We start from the raw sequence: 17,452 nt of genomic DNA on the forward strand, positions 1-17,452 counted from the left end.
ACTTCACACGTGGGTCATGAATCATCCCTGCACCGGCAGAGGTGAATTTACCCCACAGAGGTCAGCTGTCACTTTTCATGCTCAGAAGCAAGAAGCACATCCTGGGGTATGGTAGATTTCAAAAAGCACTACCAGTTGATACCACCACCTTTCCAGTCCCCAAACTACCACTTCCTACCCCTGAGCCACTGGGCGTTTGTAGCCTTGAGGAAGAACACGCTGTAATGGTATCAAATATGTAGTGGCTCTGTGGGTGGCCAAACTCAGACAAGTTTTAGGTAGGAAGGATCCTGCCAGGCTTGTCCCGTCCGTCTTGCCATATGTTCACAGCTATTGTCACCTGAACCAGGTGGGCTCATGGTGTCTGCCCTCCCATACCAGTAAGGCAGCACGGCCACATACATCCATGCTGCATCCCATTCCTGCCCACTCCAGCTTTCTGTACGGATGCTGTGACCCCATGGAGCAGGCAGGAGTTGGACACAGCACAGACATAACCTCAAAGGCTTCTTGTGGGACCCAACTCACAAGAACTAGTGGGGCTGAACCAAAGAGGTGGCGGATGTCTTGGGAGAGCCCTTGGGAGGTGGGTCTCAAACAGTGACAGGGAACGCGGAGAGGGATGTGAAAAGAGAGGACCCACGTTTTAAGTAAAGATGCAGTGTCTTACCTCACCTCTGCCCAAGCAGAGAGGTGACCCAAGCAGTGTCTCAGGAAGGAACTGTAGGCTCACGTAGAGCTGTAGGTGCACTTAGAGCCCTGTGATAGCTTCAGGAGGGAGCTTGTGATAAACGTGTTTCAGTTCTCTTTTCCAGCAACAGTTACAAAATGGCTTCAAAAAGCAGCATTTCTTTTAAAATATGAGAGTGAACAGATCTCATCTGTGCCATAATAGAGTTACCCACCGTTTGGTTCAAAGTCCTTCTTGGTATCTTTGACCGGTTATGGGTTAGGTTCCCAGCTGCTATACAAAAGTCATGAGAACTGCACTAAAACAGGCTCAACCAGAATTCTTAATAATAATATTGTAGCTGGTCAGTAATTAACTATGGCTCCCTCTAAGTTTTCAGGGCTTTACTAGCTGCCAATCAGTGTATTAAGCTGCTGAAGATGGAAAAGCTAAGACCCAGAGGATAGGCCAGTTATGGCAGAAAGAGGCCTTTCTCTGGGAAGCTGAAAGTGCCATGAATCCCCCGCTTCCCCTGGGATCAAGGCACAAGCAGTAACTCCACGAAGGCCCAAAGTGAGATAAAAGAAGATGGTGGAGCAGATAGGACACCTGTCTGACCAGCCAGCTCTCTCCTGAATTTACTGCTGTACACAGATCACCTGTCACAGGGACCATTCCGAATCTCTACTAAAACAGGGCTTAAAAGCAAGGCAAAGGCTATCGCCATCCCCTTAGACTCGGGTTACCAGAATGCTGAAGGCAGGATGCTGCTTGACCGGGGCTCCATCGGCAGTCAGGGAAAAGACGCAGCTCCAGTGAGCCACCATGCTAAAGGTCCAAATCGCCTCTGGGAAGTGTCCCTGTCCCGCCGCTGACTTCAGAGGCTGAGCACCCAAACTAAATAGTCCAGCTGAGCGCCTCATGAGCTGCAGTCAGCGTGCGTGCCGTACATGTCAGCCAGCTTTGCGACGAGCCGCCTTGCTGCGTCTGTGCGCCGGACTGAAATCCTGGCACGAACTGTGCCAACATAAATCACAAAAGCTCCCACTGACTTCAGTGAGCTCGGGATGGTACCACACACGTGGCAGCACATCTGTAGGAAGTTCGGGACTTATCATTTGTTGCTCCAATATCGCCAGCTTAGTTCAAACTGGGAGATGCTGGGTTATACCTGGGGAAAGAGCAGTTTCCAGAAAAGGGACATGTATTTCCCCCTGTTGGCAGCTCTCTAACCGCATACAGCACTGATTAATCTCATCGACCTACTCCTCTCCGGCTCGCAAAAGCCTGGTTTCCTTCTGCTTATCTGATCTCGCATACCAGCCCCACATCCATTACGCATTTCTGACCTTACCAGCAGCGTTGTAGCTTTGAGGGTTTAAGGGTGGAAGTGGGTTTGTGGGGAGAACGTGATTTATTTGAAAAACTCTTGCAATTGGAGGAACGAAAAAAAACAGACTGGCAAGTTTCAGGGCAAACAAGTGATCTTTTTTTATTCCTCCTCTTTCCCCTCTCTCAGACAAGGCTCCTTCTACCAGTTGCTCCGGTTGACTTGCCACCATCCCACACACAGAGTAAATACATCTCTCACCACACAGTTGGGTGCCACTCCGCGGTTAACGTACTCCCTCCAAAAACCATGCTTAGGCTCCTGTTTGGTAGAAGGGTGCACTAAAAGATACAGTGAAAGATCTTTCAATGCCTACGTGGGAGGTTCGCTAAGAAGAAACCGCCAGTTTAACGCGTTCTCATCTCGAGAGCTAATAATAGACAAAAATGTCACTACCGCTGCAGAGATTACTACAAAACTACACTTGCCGTTTCGCGAGGACTAGGCGGCTGGGCTCCAAACACCACGAGTCGACAGAAGGATGGGAGGCGGGAACAGCCGGGGTCCTTACACTTGAAAAGAAAAATGCTCTATTTATACTTTGTGCCAAAAGATTGTACACTCAAACGAGCTGGGGTGGGGGGGCTGGGGAGGGAGGGAAGTCATTTCAGGTCAAGAATTGGGAAGTGATTCAGCTGACATGCCTAGAGAAAATTTCAAAGTCTAAATAAAATTACGATCCTTTTGTTTGGAAGTATCTTTAAAGACTTACTGCATTTCCACTTCTTAAAAAATTCAATAAAGTCACTAAAATATCTAACCACGGACTTGGAATATTTAACTTGAAATATTTAACACTTATTTGGAATAATTTTGTCCAACCTTAAAATTAAATGCTTTGCTTAGAAAAATATTTCAATTAAAAAAAAACAAAACCAAACAAACCTGTGATTTGCATAGCTCAAGTGATTAGAGAGAGCCCTTTGCCGTCTCAGCCTTGTCGCTCCTCTTGTGTGGCACTCGCCCCCCAGTCACACCTAGGAAGGATGACCTACAAGTATTAGGAAAAGCCTCGGTATGTTCTGTCCGCCTTCAATATACCTGGCTTTGTATTACAAAAGTTACACTCCTCCTCTCTGATTTGCAAAGTCCCTGGCAGCCCAGGAAACCACTGGCCCGATGCTACTGCTATCCTCACGTCCTCCTGAAAATAAAGAACATTTTTCTTGCTTACACAGAGATCGCCTGGCCTGCGGTGAAGGTGTATTATGGGCTGTGTTATAACCCATCCCCTTCGGGCCTGCCCAGCTACCAGCAGCGGGGAGGGAGAAACACACCACCCAAAAGAGTGAGCTGTGCTAAAGCCACACGTCCTCTTGCTGAAACCGAATTTCACCTGTACCTCCGGATCGTTCCCTGTCTATGAAGTGTCCCCAGATGTCGGGTGGATGCCGCATTTTCGGTTAGTATGGTTTTTTCCTTCCTATGGTTCCTGTGAGTTGGAAGCTGACAGAGGCAGAAGCGTTACTGCTGAACAAGACTTTTCTGGTACCAGGTCTGTTGGCAAGTACAGTATTTTCAGTAATTTCTGTTCAGAGGGGAAAAAAAGCTTGAGGAGGGTAGAGTCCTATTGAGTACTACTTTCTTACGCTCATTTGCCTTGGCTACCCTTGCTCAGCCCATCTCATTCAGAGACCTAAGAAGTCAATGCATTAAAATAAAACACTGCCATGGTTTTGGCCAAATTGGCCAATGACCGGCGACAGATGCTTCCCCCCACCTCTTGTACACGGAGAGGAGGAGGAGAGATAAATAGATTTACGGGTTTAGAAGAAACTAAACTACTTTCATGAAACATTAATAATAAGATAAAAAAGAAAAAATAATGAAATAGACACAGTATATACAAAAACCGTATTAAGCTCCCAGGATGACATCACCGGCAGGCAGTGGGGAAGTCCCAGACTGGATTCAGTGATGGGTGGGAACTGGGTTCCACAGATGGAGTCAGGAACACATGGATCGGGATCAGAGGCAGATGAACAGGCAGGGTCCTCCTCGGACGTCAGCCACTGAAAGAAGAGAGCTGACCCTTTGATCCCTCGGCTTTTATACTGAGCTTGGGGCAGATGGGATGGAATACCCCTCTTGGTCAGTTTTGGGTCACCTGTCCTGTCTGCTCCTCCCTGCAGGTGGGACCCCTCTACGCTACTCTTCTTCCGACCCTCCAACGGGGCAAATAACGAAATTAGCTGACCTTGGTTGTTATAGCAATAAGTATAAGCACGAGCCTTGCTGCATACCGTTCCTTGGCACAAACTGTCTTATCACTCTGAACGAACCGTTTTTGACACAACATGCTGTTAATTTCAGAGTCAGAAGAAGCCTAGCTAAGAAATAAAATTACTGAACAGAAAGTTGGTTCTGTTTTACCTCAAACCAGGACACACACTTTCTTGAGATAAGCGCATCAAGCGTGCTCCTGTGCGCAAGTGCTCCCAGTACCTGGAAAGCTTTAGCCAAACGGTTGTACCTCTCCCAAGGGAAGCAACACACCCCACAACCAAACACCCCACTTGCCCTATGCCAACCCCATCGTGCCTGAAAAAGCTGAGACCAGCAGGGTTTTGCTCTTGAACAGTCCACAAATGCCCTTGTTGAAAAAGGCATGGTCCTCCCACACCATCGCGTGGGCAGGACCCAATAGATGAGGGGCTATCGGTAGATCTTCACACAACTTCAGAAAATGAGAACCTGTCTCTCCCATGACTTTTGCTCTAAGGAAGGGTCATAGAATCATAGAATCATAGAATCATAGGGTTGGAAGGGACCTCTGGAGATCATCTAGTCCAACCCCCCTGCCAGAGCAGGGTCACCTAGAGCAGGTTACACAGGAACATGTCCAGGCGGGTTTTGAATGTCTCCAGAGTTGGAGACTCCACCACCTCTCTGGGCAGCCTGTTCCAGTGCTCTGTCACCCTCAGGGTAAAGAAGTTCCTCCTCATGTTTAGGTGGAACTTCCTATGTTCAAGTTTGTGCCCATTGCCTCTTGTCCTGTCCCCGGGCACCACTGAAAAGAGCCTGGCCCCATCCTCCTGACACCCACCCTTTAAGTATTTATAAGCGTTGATAAGGTCACCCCTCAGCCGTCTTTTTTCCAGACTGAAGAGACCCAAATCCCTCAGCCTTTCCTCATAAGAGAGGTGTTCCAGTCCCCCAATCATCTTTGTAGCCCTCTGCTGCACCCTTTCCAGCAGTTCCCTGTCCCTCTTGAACCGGGGAGCCCAGAACTGGACACAGTACTCCAGGTGCGGCCTCACCAAGGCAGAGTAGAGGGGGAGGATGACCTCCCTCGACCTGCTGGCCACACTCTTCTTGATGCAGCCCAGGATGCCATTGGCCTTCTTGGCCACAAGGGCACATTGCTGACTCATGGTCAGCCTGTTGTCCACCAGGACTCCCAGGTCTCTTTCAGCTGAGCTGCTCTCCAGCAGGTCTGCCCCCAACCTGTACTGGTGCATGGGGTTGTTCCTTCCCAGGTGCAGCACCCTACACTTGCCCTTGTTGAACTTCATAAGGTTCCTCTCTGCCCAACTCTCCAACCTGTCCAGGTCTCTCTGTATGGCGGCACAGCCTTCCGGTGTGTCAGCCACCCCACCCAGCTTGGTGTCATCAGCAAACTTGCTGAGGGCGCACTCTATCCCCTCATCCAGGTCATTGATGAATATGTTGAAGAGGACTGGACCCAGTACTGACCCCTGGGGAACACCACTCGTCACTGGTCTCCAACTAGACTCTGTGCCCCTAATCACAACCCTCTGAGCTCTATCTTTCAACCAGTTTTCTATCCACCCCACTGTCCATTCATCTAACCCACACTTCCTAAGCTTCCCTATGAGGATGCTGTGGGAGACCGTGTCAAACGCCTTGCTTAAGTCAAGGTAGACCACATCTACCGCCCTCCCCTCATCTATCCATCTAGTCATGCCATCGTAGAAGGCTATCAGATTAGTCAGGCATGATTTCCCCTTGGTGAATCCATGCTGAGTACTTCTGATAGCTTTCCTTTCCTCCACGTGCCTTGAGATGACACCCAGAACGAGCTGTTCCATCATCTTTCCAGGGATGGAGGTGAGGCTGACCGGCCTGTAGTTCCCCGGCTCCTCCTTCTTGCCTTTCTTGAAGACTGGAGTGACATTGGCTTCCCTCCAGTCCCCAGGCACCTCGCCTGTTCTCCAGGACTTTTCAAAGATGATGGAGAGCGGCCCAGCAATGACTTCTGCCAGCTCCCTCAGCACTCTCGGGTGCATCCCATCAGGGCCCATGGACTTGTGAATATCTAGATGATCTAATTGGTCCCTCACTCGCTCCTCCTCAACCCAAGGGAAGTCGTCTTCTTTCCCTGTTACTTTATTCAATGCCTGGGACTCCTGAGGGCTGGGCCGAGCAGAAAAGACCGAAGCAAAGAAGGCATTCAGTAACTCTGCCTTCTCCACATCCTCCGTCACCATGACTCCTGCCTCATTCAGCAGTGGGCCTACAACTTCTCTGGTCTTCCTTTTGCTTCCAATATACTTGTAGAAGCTCTTTTTGTTGTGCTTGATGTCCCTAGCCAGGTCTAATTCCAAGGCGGCCTTGGCTTTCCTTGTTTCATCCCTGCACGCTCTGGTGGCATTCTTGTAATCCTCCCAAGGGGTCAGTCCCTTCTTCCACTTATTATAAACTTCCTTCTTCCACTTGAGCTTTTTCTGAAGCTCCCTGCTCAACCATGCAGGTCTCCTGCGTCCCTTGGCCGATTTCTTTCTCTTAGGGATGCACCGATCCTGAGCTTGGAGGAAGTGGTCTTTGAATACCAACCAGCTTTCTTGAGCCCCTTTGCCTTTCAGAGCCCTAGCCCACGGGATCTCTCCAAGCAGTTTCTTGAAGAGGTCGAAGTTAGCCCTCCTGAAATCCAAGGTTGTAATTTTACTTCTTGTTGTTGTTTTGTTGATAGTACCCATGATCCTGAACTCAATCATTTCATGATCACTACAACCTAGGGTGCCCCCAACCTTAATGTCCTCCACCAATCCCTCTGTGTTTGTCAGTACCAGGTCTAGAAGTGCTCCTCTCCTTGTTGGCTCCTGTACCACCTGTGTCAAAAAGTTGTCATCAATGCACTGGAGGAGCCTCCTGGACTGTGCATGCCTGGCTGTGTGGTCTTCCCAGCAGATATCGGGGTGATTGAAGTCCCCCATGAGAACCAGGGCCTGCGCTTGCGAGGCTACCTTCAGTTGTCTGTAGAAAGCCTCATCAGTCTCCCCATCCTGATCAGGTGGCCTGTAATAAACACCCACATTATTGAGCAGGGTTTGGTCCTCCAAACCCTGCTCAAGGCAACACTTTGTGGTGTTCCCTTCTGTACACACGCGGAAAACCAGGCTCTGTTTCCCAAAGCAGATGAGGATGCTGAAGAACCAGGCAGGATTGCAGCTGAACGCTCAGGAGGAAGATGCGCAGAGGAGATCATTACTTTTGCCGTCCATTGTTAAATTCTGCCAGAGAGCAGCTTTCATTATATTGCAAATAGTTTTGGCCACGGCTCCACTACCTCTTAGGTTTATTCAGTCAGACTGTTAAAAATTAATGAAGTGGATGCACTATTGATTTCAAAAGTGCACTTTGCATAGCATCCCAACTCAAACGCCGCTCCGTGCTGCTGGGGGAGCCTGTGGAGAGGCAATATAGTTAGCGTGTAACCCAGCCCTGTATTTTAGAGAACATAGAAATCCTTCTCCGCAGACACAGCACACACAAACTAAGCTTAAGAAAGTACTTTAAAGAGAGGCAGAAGATTTTTTTAAAAAAAAAAAAAAAAAAAAACCCAACAAAAAACAAAATCCCTCCCTGCAACTTCAAGCGTAAAAGGTCTCATGTTCAACATGCATCACACAGGTCACCTGGGGATGGGAGGTCTCCCATTGATCCTGGTTAGGTGCTAATAATTTTTTTTTTCCTTTTCCCTTTGTCAGCATTTTAGTCATTGCTGGCAAACAATGCCATGCTTTTATCAGCTACACACGTTCTACTTCCTATAGAAGCTGTGCTGATGGAGAGGATGCAGAGCCAAAAGTCCCCCCATGCACTGAGCAGGGGTGGGGGGAGGCTGCAGGCACCTGAAGGCTGTGCCGAGGGGAAAGGAGAACTGGCGTTATTTCAGAAGTGCCAGGAAGGATGCAAAGGTCCGACAGAACTGCAGGAGGGAAGGAGGACAGGGACGGAATGAAGGGGAAAAAAATCCGAAGAATTTCAGACACATAAACTCCAATATATACATATGTAAAAAACCACACAGAATCACAGAATGGTTCAAGTTAGAAGGGACCTTAAAGATCATCTAGTTCTAACCCCGCTGCCATGAGGAAAACAGTGAGTCTAATAACGTTTTTCTGTAATCACATACCTGCTGGGGAACGATCATATCCAGGCTGGATTTAACTACTGTTGTTAATCATGGCAATGAAATAAAACAGTACTAAAAATGAAATCAAGTATCACCACACCATACTCAGAAGTAAGAGCACCCTCAGGTGACGTGGACTTGGGGACTTCAATCCTGTTAACTACGGGGGCAGGGGACAGGGGACTCCTGTACTATTGGAGAGGGATCTGCCCCAGCCATAGGTGTCACCAGGACGGATCCAGCTGCGCTGTGAGTCTTCAGTTGCTGACAATTCTTTCGTTACACTGTACTTAACAGCCATGTAAACAGGCGGTTGAAAAATTTAGTCCACCAAACACATACTCGCCCCCAAATTAACACACAAAATCCAGAAGCATTGTCACATGATAAAAGAATGATTTATTAGAGCAACTTTATGATAAAATTATATAAAATAACAATTTATTTTTTTAAAGACATCCACAATATCACCTTGAAACAAAATGTACAGATACTGCCTATAATCCAAACAAAAATAAATTACCGTTCAAAAAAAAAAACCAAAAGCGGGGGGGAAAAAAAAATCAGGGCAGGAGAAACAAATCAAAATTATACACAGCATTTCAAGAGGGCGTGGAAAAGAGAAAGTCATTAACCGATTCAAGTTATACAAACGTGTTTCAGCTTTACTCTCAGACAGCTCAGCTTGCATTTGTGTTGCATGCAAATGGAATGATCCAGTGAACAGTTCAGAACCGCAGAATCAGCAGCATAACAACAGCAGAGAGTGAAATAGGCACAATTCAGCACGGGGCACATCGAAAGTGAACAGGTAGTTCTGTCTGGTCTTTGCAAAAGTTATACACATTTACTGAACTTCAAAAATAGCTAGTGATCTGCAAACCAAGAAAAAAAAAACCTAGTAGAATCTCACTCTTAAATACTTTACACTTTTTAATCTTTTTCTTGTCTCCTCTTTTTTTTTTTTTTTCAGTAGGCTGTATGTAAACATTCCACTAGTTGTACCTTTACTAAAATACTCAAAGATGATGCAGATGTTCTTTTCTCCTGGAGCATGACCACAACATGACATCACCATTTAGGTCCTTGCTCACAAAGCTCGTACACATTCTCGCAGGAATTTACATTCACGCCATCAGAACAGAGTAACTGGTTTTTACATTTGAAAGCGTCAAACTGAGAACATGGTTTTCAAGTACAGTGGAAGAGGTGAGGGCTGGGATTTTGAAAGGTGCTCACAGCCTCAGGCACCCAAAGCGTGTGGAAACCCAAAAAGACCTGAGCACTTCTTTCCCTAAGACTTTGAAAATCCCACGCTCCGTTACATTTCTTTAGTCAGATACAAAACACATAAAAGCAATGTGGCGTGAGAGCGACCCACAGGTCAGCGTCCCCCCTACCAAGCTCAATGCAAAGCCCATCCGTAGCTGATGGAAGCCAACAGGTACCTCCTGCACCGATCCTGGGTCACGCAGCGACACCACTACACGTCTGTTACGGTCACACTGGAGTCACACAGAGGTGTGTTTTCACGGTTGCATACAGTACTGCTTGTAAGAATGAACAATCAATGAAGGAGTGATAGTCGGGTGGCTAGCTCTTTGGCTTATCTGGAGCAGACAAGTGCAAATGGGATGTACTTCAGGAGCAGTGAATACAAGAAAAAATATGTTGCATTTCATCATTGACCAGCAAAACTGTTTTAAATGCAAAGATCCAAGGATGAACGTTGTGTCTGGACACAGAAGTGTTTTCTAGTTTGGCTAAGTCACAAATAAAACAAATCAAGCTGTAAATCCTCCCCCTCCTTCACACACGTTTCTAAATTATAAACAGACACCGATTGTTGCATCCTTATTAATCACTTGAAGAGGTACCATGTTTTGAGGGTTGATTTAATTGATGTAAGGTGTCTGTGGGCTCTCTCTCTAGTTCATAACAGACCAACCAAGGAAGAAAATCCATCCCTGATGTGTTCATGAATGAAAGACGAATCAAGCAATTTTCAAGTGAAAGTAAACAGAAGTCCCGCCAAGGACGCATTGTAGCAAACCAAAATCCACTAGAGCATAGCCATGAAGATGTGGAAATGTGGGTAACAAATAGCAATAAAAGTCAGATGTCTGAGTAATTCACATGTCTCTACAGCAAAACTGAGACTAACATCAACACCTTATCTGTGAAGGTCCTTCAACTCCTAGTGAGTTGGGGTAGCACCTGGTCGGTTCAAACCCTAACTAAGAAGGGCTTGAAAAATTGTGTCTTATATGTCAGGAATGATACCACCACTTATGATATTCATCAAGGACACAGTCAGGTATTTCAAGAAAAGACAGATCAGAATAAACGACTGAATGAACACATTCAGATAGTGCGTATATTACAGGCAGAAGAACATCAAGGGCAAATTCTTTTTTTATTCTGCATTCATCTAGGCGAAATTCAGCAGACTTCTTCACAGAAGAGCACCTCCACACAAGCAGATGAGTCTTATAACCTACTGGAAATCTTGGAAGGATATTTGCACCTATTGTTTACCAGCCAGCATCTTGCACACTCAAAAGAAACTAACAGCCTGTTGGCACACTCCCATTTTGGGACCGATCCTTTTTCTGCTGAAATTGCTACAAAGCTCCCACTGGCTTCACCAGGAAAGCAATCACGGTCTTTGCTAGTAAGACTAAACACTTTGTGAGCATCCCTACTTATTTAAATTATTTTAACAGGTTCCCACTGTTACAACGTTCTAGCAGAAAAGCTCAGGTAACTACTGAAGCTAACTAAGGAATCCACCACCCACCCCAAAATATAAAGTCAGCACACAAGAAGCAGTCAAGCTTGGGAAACCATTTTCACTGGTTAAACTACACACTGTATGAGGGCAAAGTGGAACTCATCTGCTCACCCTTCCCAGTAAATGTATCCCCCACAGCTACAAAAGAATTTCTTTACCTCATTATTGTTCGTTGACCAGGAAGAATGAAAAAGGAATCATTACAAGACAGAAAAAACTCGGAGCAAACACATCTGGAAGAGGTCCCCTCAAAACCAAAACTTTTGCTCTTAAAGCAACAAGAATTGCTTAGTGTTTTGCATTTTAACTGAAAGACAGAATACAAAAAACAACGTTTTTTAAACAAGAAATTGTTCAGTGCAGCTGCACATAGTCCTTAGCACTTCTAGGACCATAACAGACCAAGAATAAAATCCAGACAAAAACCTCAAATATACGAAGTGCTTTATACTGCTGAATAGTTTCTGAAGAATACCACAGAATGGTGGTCTTCAAGCACTTTTGCACTGAAAAAAATTCATAACAGAATTAGCCGTAAAGGTGGAGCTACATTTAAGCCATTATTTTTTCAGTGCTGTCAAGTGAACGCTAGTTCACAGCAACTGTGCAATTAAGTTTATTATATGAGCCATTGGAACAGATGTTTTTCTTACAATTAGCTGATCACAAACATCTTAGTCTTTGGCCCAGCCAAGAGCATTTGTAGCTCATTGTATAAAGACTGTAAATTTAAAAAAACAAACACACAGAAAAAAAGCAGCTTAAAGACAGCATTTGTACCGAAATCATGAAAATTTGGCAAGCTAAACTGTAAAATCTGTCTTTTTGTACCTACCCCAACTTTAGGCCTGAAACATCATCAAAAATAGTAACTGTATTAGTAGTCTTTACATTCATACCATTATTAACTTTTACACTTTCCGAAGAGAAAACCAAAGGGTTTATTCTGTCTTGTTTTGGGTTTTGGACTGAAAAAAGGATGCACAACTTCAGTGTAGTTGCCTTTTTAAGACTGCTGAAAAGGACTTTTTACACAACTGTACTAAGAGTTTCTGCTAGAAACCCCTGATATTGCACGATCATTCTGTTGGATTTGCATGTTGATTCCAACAGAGTTGTAATGCTTCACTTGTAGACTTAAAAAAAAAAAATAAATCAAACAAATAAAACCAAAACAAATATAGTACCAGAAAAAGTGTTTTTAAATTGCGCCTCATTACAACTGAATCATTATAAACAGGCCAATGCAAGAACACTTTAGCTTCGGCAGTACTGAATGGAGCGTATGCAAAGCCTGTTTTCTTATGGCACACTGGAAGAATAAGTGAGTAATTTTCTAAAAATCAGTTCGCCTCTATGCTGAATATGTGCTGCTCCACAGTGCTAGTCTTGTTTAAAAGGCATACACAGACTTTCCATTCACCCTCACAGCATAGATTTTTGATTTTTTTTTTTTTGTGCAACATGTTAGCAATCTAAACAACTGCTCCACACAAACTGTCCACAAACCACTCATACACAACACTAATGCGACAGTAGATTACAATATGATAGCAATACAAAATATTGGATCAGATCACATATTTCTCCCCATCCGGAATGAAACTTGAATCTTGTAAGCTAGAAGACCCACAGTTCGATTTCTGCGTGTAGCTTCTCATCTGTGCTGGGGACAAAGTCTCCAGCGTGGACCCAGAAGTGTTAGCAGTCCTGACTTTATTTGCTGTAGATTGTTTAGCAGCAGAAGATGATTTATTACTGGCAACTACATCCAAGTTTCCAGTAGGGTCAACGATAGCGTTTATGACTGATGGGGGGGGAGGGGAGAAAAAAAAAAAAAAAAGTGAGACACACACAAACGTATTAGCAGCAGAGTTTCCTAACAGAAGGTTGCTGCCTTCATTTTGAACGCAGCAGGCAGTACTCATGTACATTTTAGTCACGATATTTTCTCCATTAATACCTTCAGGCCTAAGCAGCTTCAATTAGCAAAACCTCTCCCAAACTGAAGCTATGAGGACATTCAACTTTCTGGTTAAATTGGAATTAACCAATCATGGTTAATTGAGATTAAGTTACTAGATGATACAAGAGCTTGTCTTGCCTCTTCTGTTGCACAAAGCTCTATGTGCAACATTCAAGCCCAAAAAGCATAGCACAGTTTATTGGCTAAAAAGAGCTGCTAAACATTATTTCAGCACAACAAACCTTTGCCAGTTCATCTTATGGGAATATGCTAATTACCACAAACAAAGCATTTCCACAGCAACAACTTCTACATTGCAAAAGTCAACAATTTTCTCAAAAATTGGCAGCACAAGATAAATCTACTGTTCATTCCATATGCACTTGTCAGAGAGCACTATGCTAATAAACTAAACTTCTGCATCCTTTCCCAGCTTCCGCTGGCAAATCAAGATATATTATTTTATTTTGTGCAACTGACTGACATTTGAGAGTCAAAAAGAACATTTTACATGACCAACCTTCAAGCTGTTTTTGAACTCTCCTGAGCTCCTTCAGGATAGAACTGATTTCCTAGAAACAAAAGCATCAGAATGGAAAATTAAAATTAAGCAACAAAGTACTCAACTGTCACAGAAAGCTAGTCTTGCTCCTTCTGCCTTATCTGATCAAGAAGATTCAAAGTCAGTTCCAACCTTGCTTATTTAACAGAAAAGACAAAGCTAGTATCCACAAAAATGATCAGAGGGCTGTTAACACCTCTCCTATGAGGACAGGCTGAGAGAGTTGGGGTTGATCAGCCTGGAGAAGAGAAGGCTCCGGAGAGATTTTATTGTGGCCTTTCAATACTTACAGGGGGCTTATAAGAAAGATGGGCACAGACTTTTTAGTAGCAGGGCCTGTTGCGATAGGACAAGGGGCACTGGCTTTAAACTAAAAGAGGGAAGATTTAAACTAGATATAGGGAAGAAATTTTTTTTACGATGAGGGTGGTGAAACACTGGCACAGGTTACCCACAGAGGTGGTAGATGCCTCATCCCTGGAACCATTCAAGGTCAGGTTGGAGGGGGCTCTGAGCAACCTGATCTAGTTGAAGATGTCCCTGCTCATTGCAGGGGGGTTGGACTAGATGACCTTTCGAAGTCCTTTCCAACTCAAACTGTTCTATGATTCTATGATCACAGCTACACAGGTCCTGCAGTCACATGTTAACTTAGCATTAACCATATTTTCTAGGTCCATTACTGTACTTAAATCCCTACTGAGAGTCTCCATAAATGACAATAAGAGGTCATGAGAGCATGAACACCACCCTAGGGCTGAAGCCTTTTTATTGCCCTGTTATCCAACTGTTACAGGCGAAGAAAACAAACATTTATGAGAAACACCTGTCTACAACTGAAGCTATGGGAACCACATGGTAGGTGATGCTTTAGTAGATGTTAGTAGGGGTCTAATGACCCTGAACTTGAACATCTGTTAAGGGACTGGGTTTCTGAAGACGAATCACAAAGAGAGAGGGAAAGAGTTTGGTGAAACACAACAGCTGCAGGAGCTCACTTTGTCACACTTTAAACAGCAACAAAACCCAGCAGCTCAACACACATAAACGGACTAGAAATTTCAGAAATAGATGTGAGAAGGGCCGGAGCTTGTTATTTTGGTTTCTTACAAAGCTTTCATGGATGCAAGCCTGCAATGTGTTCACTTGTTCGCATGGTCTTACCTTGTTTGATGTCTTCAGAATTGGCACTTCGTTTTCTGAATTAATTTTGGCCTCCATCTCCTCCCAGGTCCTTTCTGAGTTTTGAAACAGAATCCTGTAGCACAAAAAGTTGAGTGGGTCTTAAAATTGCCATCCAAAAGCTGCTTGTTTAAAAGACTTAATTATCACAAGATGTGGCAACAAAGGAGATTAGTGGATTAGCAATCAGACAAAGCACCTTTCAGCTGATACAGGAACAATCCAAAGTCCTTCCCTAACTGATGTCTCCTAGAGCAACAATACGCTTTGAAGAGCTTTCACAAGCCTTGGTGACCTGCAAGCTTTCTAAGAGCCTTGGGACAGGGAAGAGGAGGCAATCCACCAACAGGAATACATTTTCTGCTAACTCCTTGCACAGGCAACATTTCAAAATTAAGGCATCAACAGGCATTACAAATCCAGCATTAAAATTCCAAAGGCCAAACATAAGAGGAAAAGAGGTGGCAAATAATCATGTTACCTCTTGTTCACTACACACGTAGTTTCCTACATCTAGATTCCCTGCGTCTTGGTAACAAGACTTTCCAAGACAACAATGCATTATCTTCTGCAAGTAGCAAGCCAACAAACTCAGCAGCAAGTCAACATTTCAGGCCAGGGCTAAAAAGTTACTTACTTCATTTTTTCTGCTAGATTTTCTGTATTTTCACGGATCGTATGTGATAACTGGGACACTGGGTTCAACATCAGATTGTCAAAGATTACCTAAAATATAAGGGCAGGTCAGAGAACTTTTAGCAAAAGTGGCATATTACAAAACTAGAAATTTTTACAGTAAATGATCTCCACTGAAACATCTTTATCTTTGGGGATGGTATTTGAAGTTCAAGGGAGATTAAGATGACATGGAGCTTTGTTGCAGCACTTTGGCAAAAAGATTAATACTAACTTGTTTGGATTTTTTTTTCTTCAGAAGCGTACAAAGAGACAGAGTTGTCTACAGTAAGATAACTATTTAAGCATTTCTGAAAGAAAAAGCTTAAGACTTTTCAAGCCTCACAGGCATCTTTCCTCCCTGCAAAAACGCAAAAAGCCAAATCACAATGGAAAAAGTCCCTCAATCAGTCTCACTGAAACCATCTAATGTGATTTATATGAGTCCAAGCCACCTTCGCAGCCATGTAATCCCACCATGTTACATTCTGCTTTATTAAAAACAATAACAACAAAAAAATACCAAACCCCAAATATTCGGGTCCCATGGTGCAAAACGACCCCCAGGCTTCTGCCAGAAAAGCCCAAATCAGCTGGGGGCACACTCAACCTGCATCTTTTATTCAGCTTTGGCATGTCTCTACAGGGGAGTGAGGGATTGCTTCGAGTCAGTCACAGGACAGGATCGGCACACTGGGTGGCTCAGCCCAAGGTCCCCTCCGTCAGCCTGTTTGTGTCACACTCCCTCTCCAGAGCAGCAGAGTGACTGTGCTGGAGCCCAGCTCTCCCCTCCTGCCTGCTCTGCCTCCCCGGAGCCTCTGCCCCAGCTCTTCCTTCTCAACCAGAGCCAGCAGGCAGAAAGCAGGCAGAAGCAACAGCAGAGTGTTGCATCAGCAGCCTGTTCCTCCGCTCTCTGTCACCATCACCCCATTACAGCCCTCGCTCCAACGTCATTCCCAGCCTCAAGTTTCAGGCCAGGCTTCCTCACCCTTTAGCATCATGCCAGTGATTTCCAGGCTACCCTGCTCTCTAGCTCCAGAAGAATCGCATCACGTTGTGAATGTTGGAGGGAACAACGCAGAGCAAGTGGCTTGCTGCCTGCACAGCAAGCCAGCTGTGCCACGGCACTCGAGCCCAGCTGCAGAAACTCCTCATAAGGTGCAGATCCTGCCACTGCTGCTGTATGGGGAGCTCTGACCAGCATACCCATTGCAGAAAAATAAGGTGCCTTTATCAATTAGGAACAACTGTTTTCATGCCATGATTTCTTGCCATTAAACTATCTGTGCTGCAGATTTCAAAGTTGTGATTTTTTTGCTTTTTTCTTTAAAGGAGCACTGAAATAGCCTAAGCGGGCTCTGACACTGAATGTCTCCTCTCAAACAGCAAGTGACCAAGCCTCTGGTTTTAATGGAGTTCTACACAAGAGAGGAAATTTCCAGTCAGTATTGGCAAGAAGGATGATTCTGTTCCTCCCTTTTTTTTTTTTCTTTTTTAAACACAGTTTCTATACCTACAAGTCAGGGCTCCTGAGAAGTGCCTTTTTTTTTTTCTTGAGTAGCCTCCTTTGGCAGCTTAGAAAGAGCAGGTATACATACTGCAGCTTAAAGCAATGTCATATACGAAGCAAAGAAAAAGGTGGCCTGCCTCCTCACGGTTTCTTGTCCTTGTTTTTCTTGAGGGATCCTCTTCTCTATTATCATTCATATTTTGGTCAAAATCCTTCAGTTCCACTGATCCCGGAGGCACTTTCTGGTAGTTCAGACTTGCTTCTGGAATGTGCTGCACCAACTTGGAAATAATGAGTAATGAGTCATTAAAAATTAGTAGG

The 17,452-nt window shown here is 44.7% G+C and overlaps 1 protein-coding gene across 7 annotated transcripts in view; it reads right to left on the reverse strand.

Moving 5' to 3' along the window:
* Positions 1 to 9,412: 9,412 nt before the first annotated feature.
* Positions 9,413 to 17,452, reverse strand: part of CEP170B (centrosomal protein 170B) — a 59,277-nt gene continuing 51,237 nt past the window's right edge. For 6 of the 7 annotated variants that reach the window (XM_074583815.1, XM_074583814.1, XM_074583811.1 and 3 more), the window contains 5 exons: positions 17,269 to 17,412; positions 15,584 to 15,672; positions 14,929 to 15,022; positions 13,723 to 13,774; positions 9,413 to 13,043 (listed from right to left, as the gene is read on the reverse strand). In XM_074583815.1, coding sequence (XP_074439916.1) covers positions 12,808 to 13,043; positions 13,723 to 13,774; positions 14,929 to 15,022; positions 15,584 to 15,672; positions 17,269 to 17,412 — 615 coding nt within the window. In that variant the 3' untranslated portion in view covers positions 9,413 to 12,807. The remainder of the gene's footprint in view (positions 13,044 to 13,722; positions 13,775 to 14,928; positions 15,023 to 15,583; positions 15,673 to 17,268; positions 17,413 to 17,452) is intronic. The other variant, XM_074583816.1, reaches the window with a different exon arrangement.

This window comes from Larus michahellis, chromosome 4 (genome assembly GCF_964199755.1).
Source record: "Larus michahellis chromosome 4, bLarMic1.1, whole genome shotgun sequence".
NCBI classification, from domain to species: domain Eukaryota; kingdom Metazoa; phylum Chordata; class Aves; order Charadriiformes; family Laridae; genus Larus; species Larus michahellis.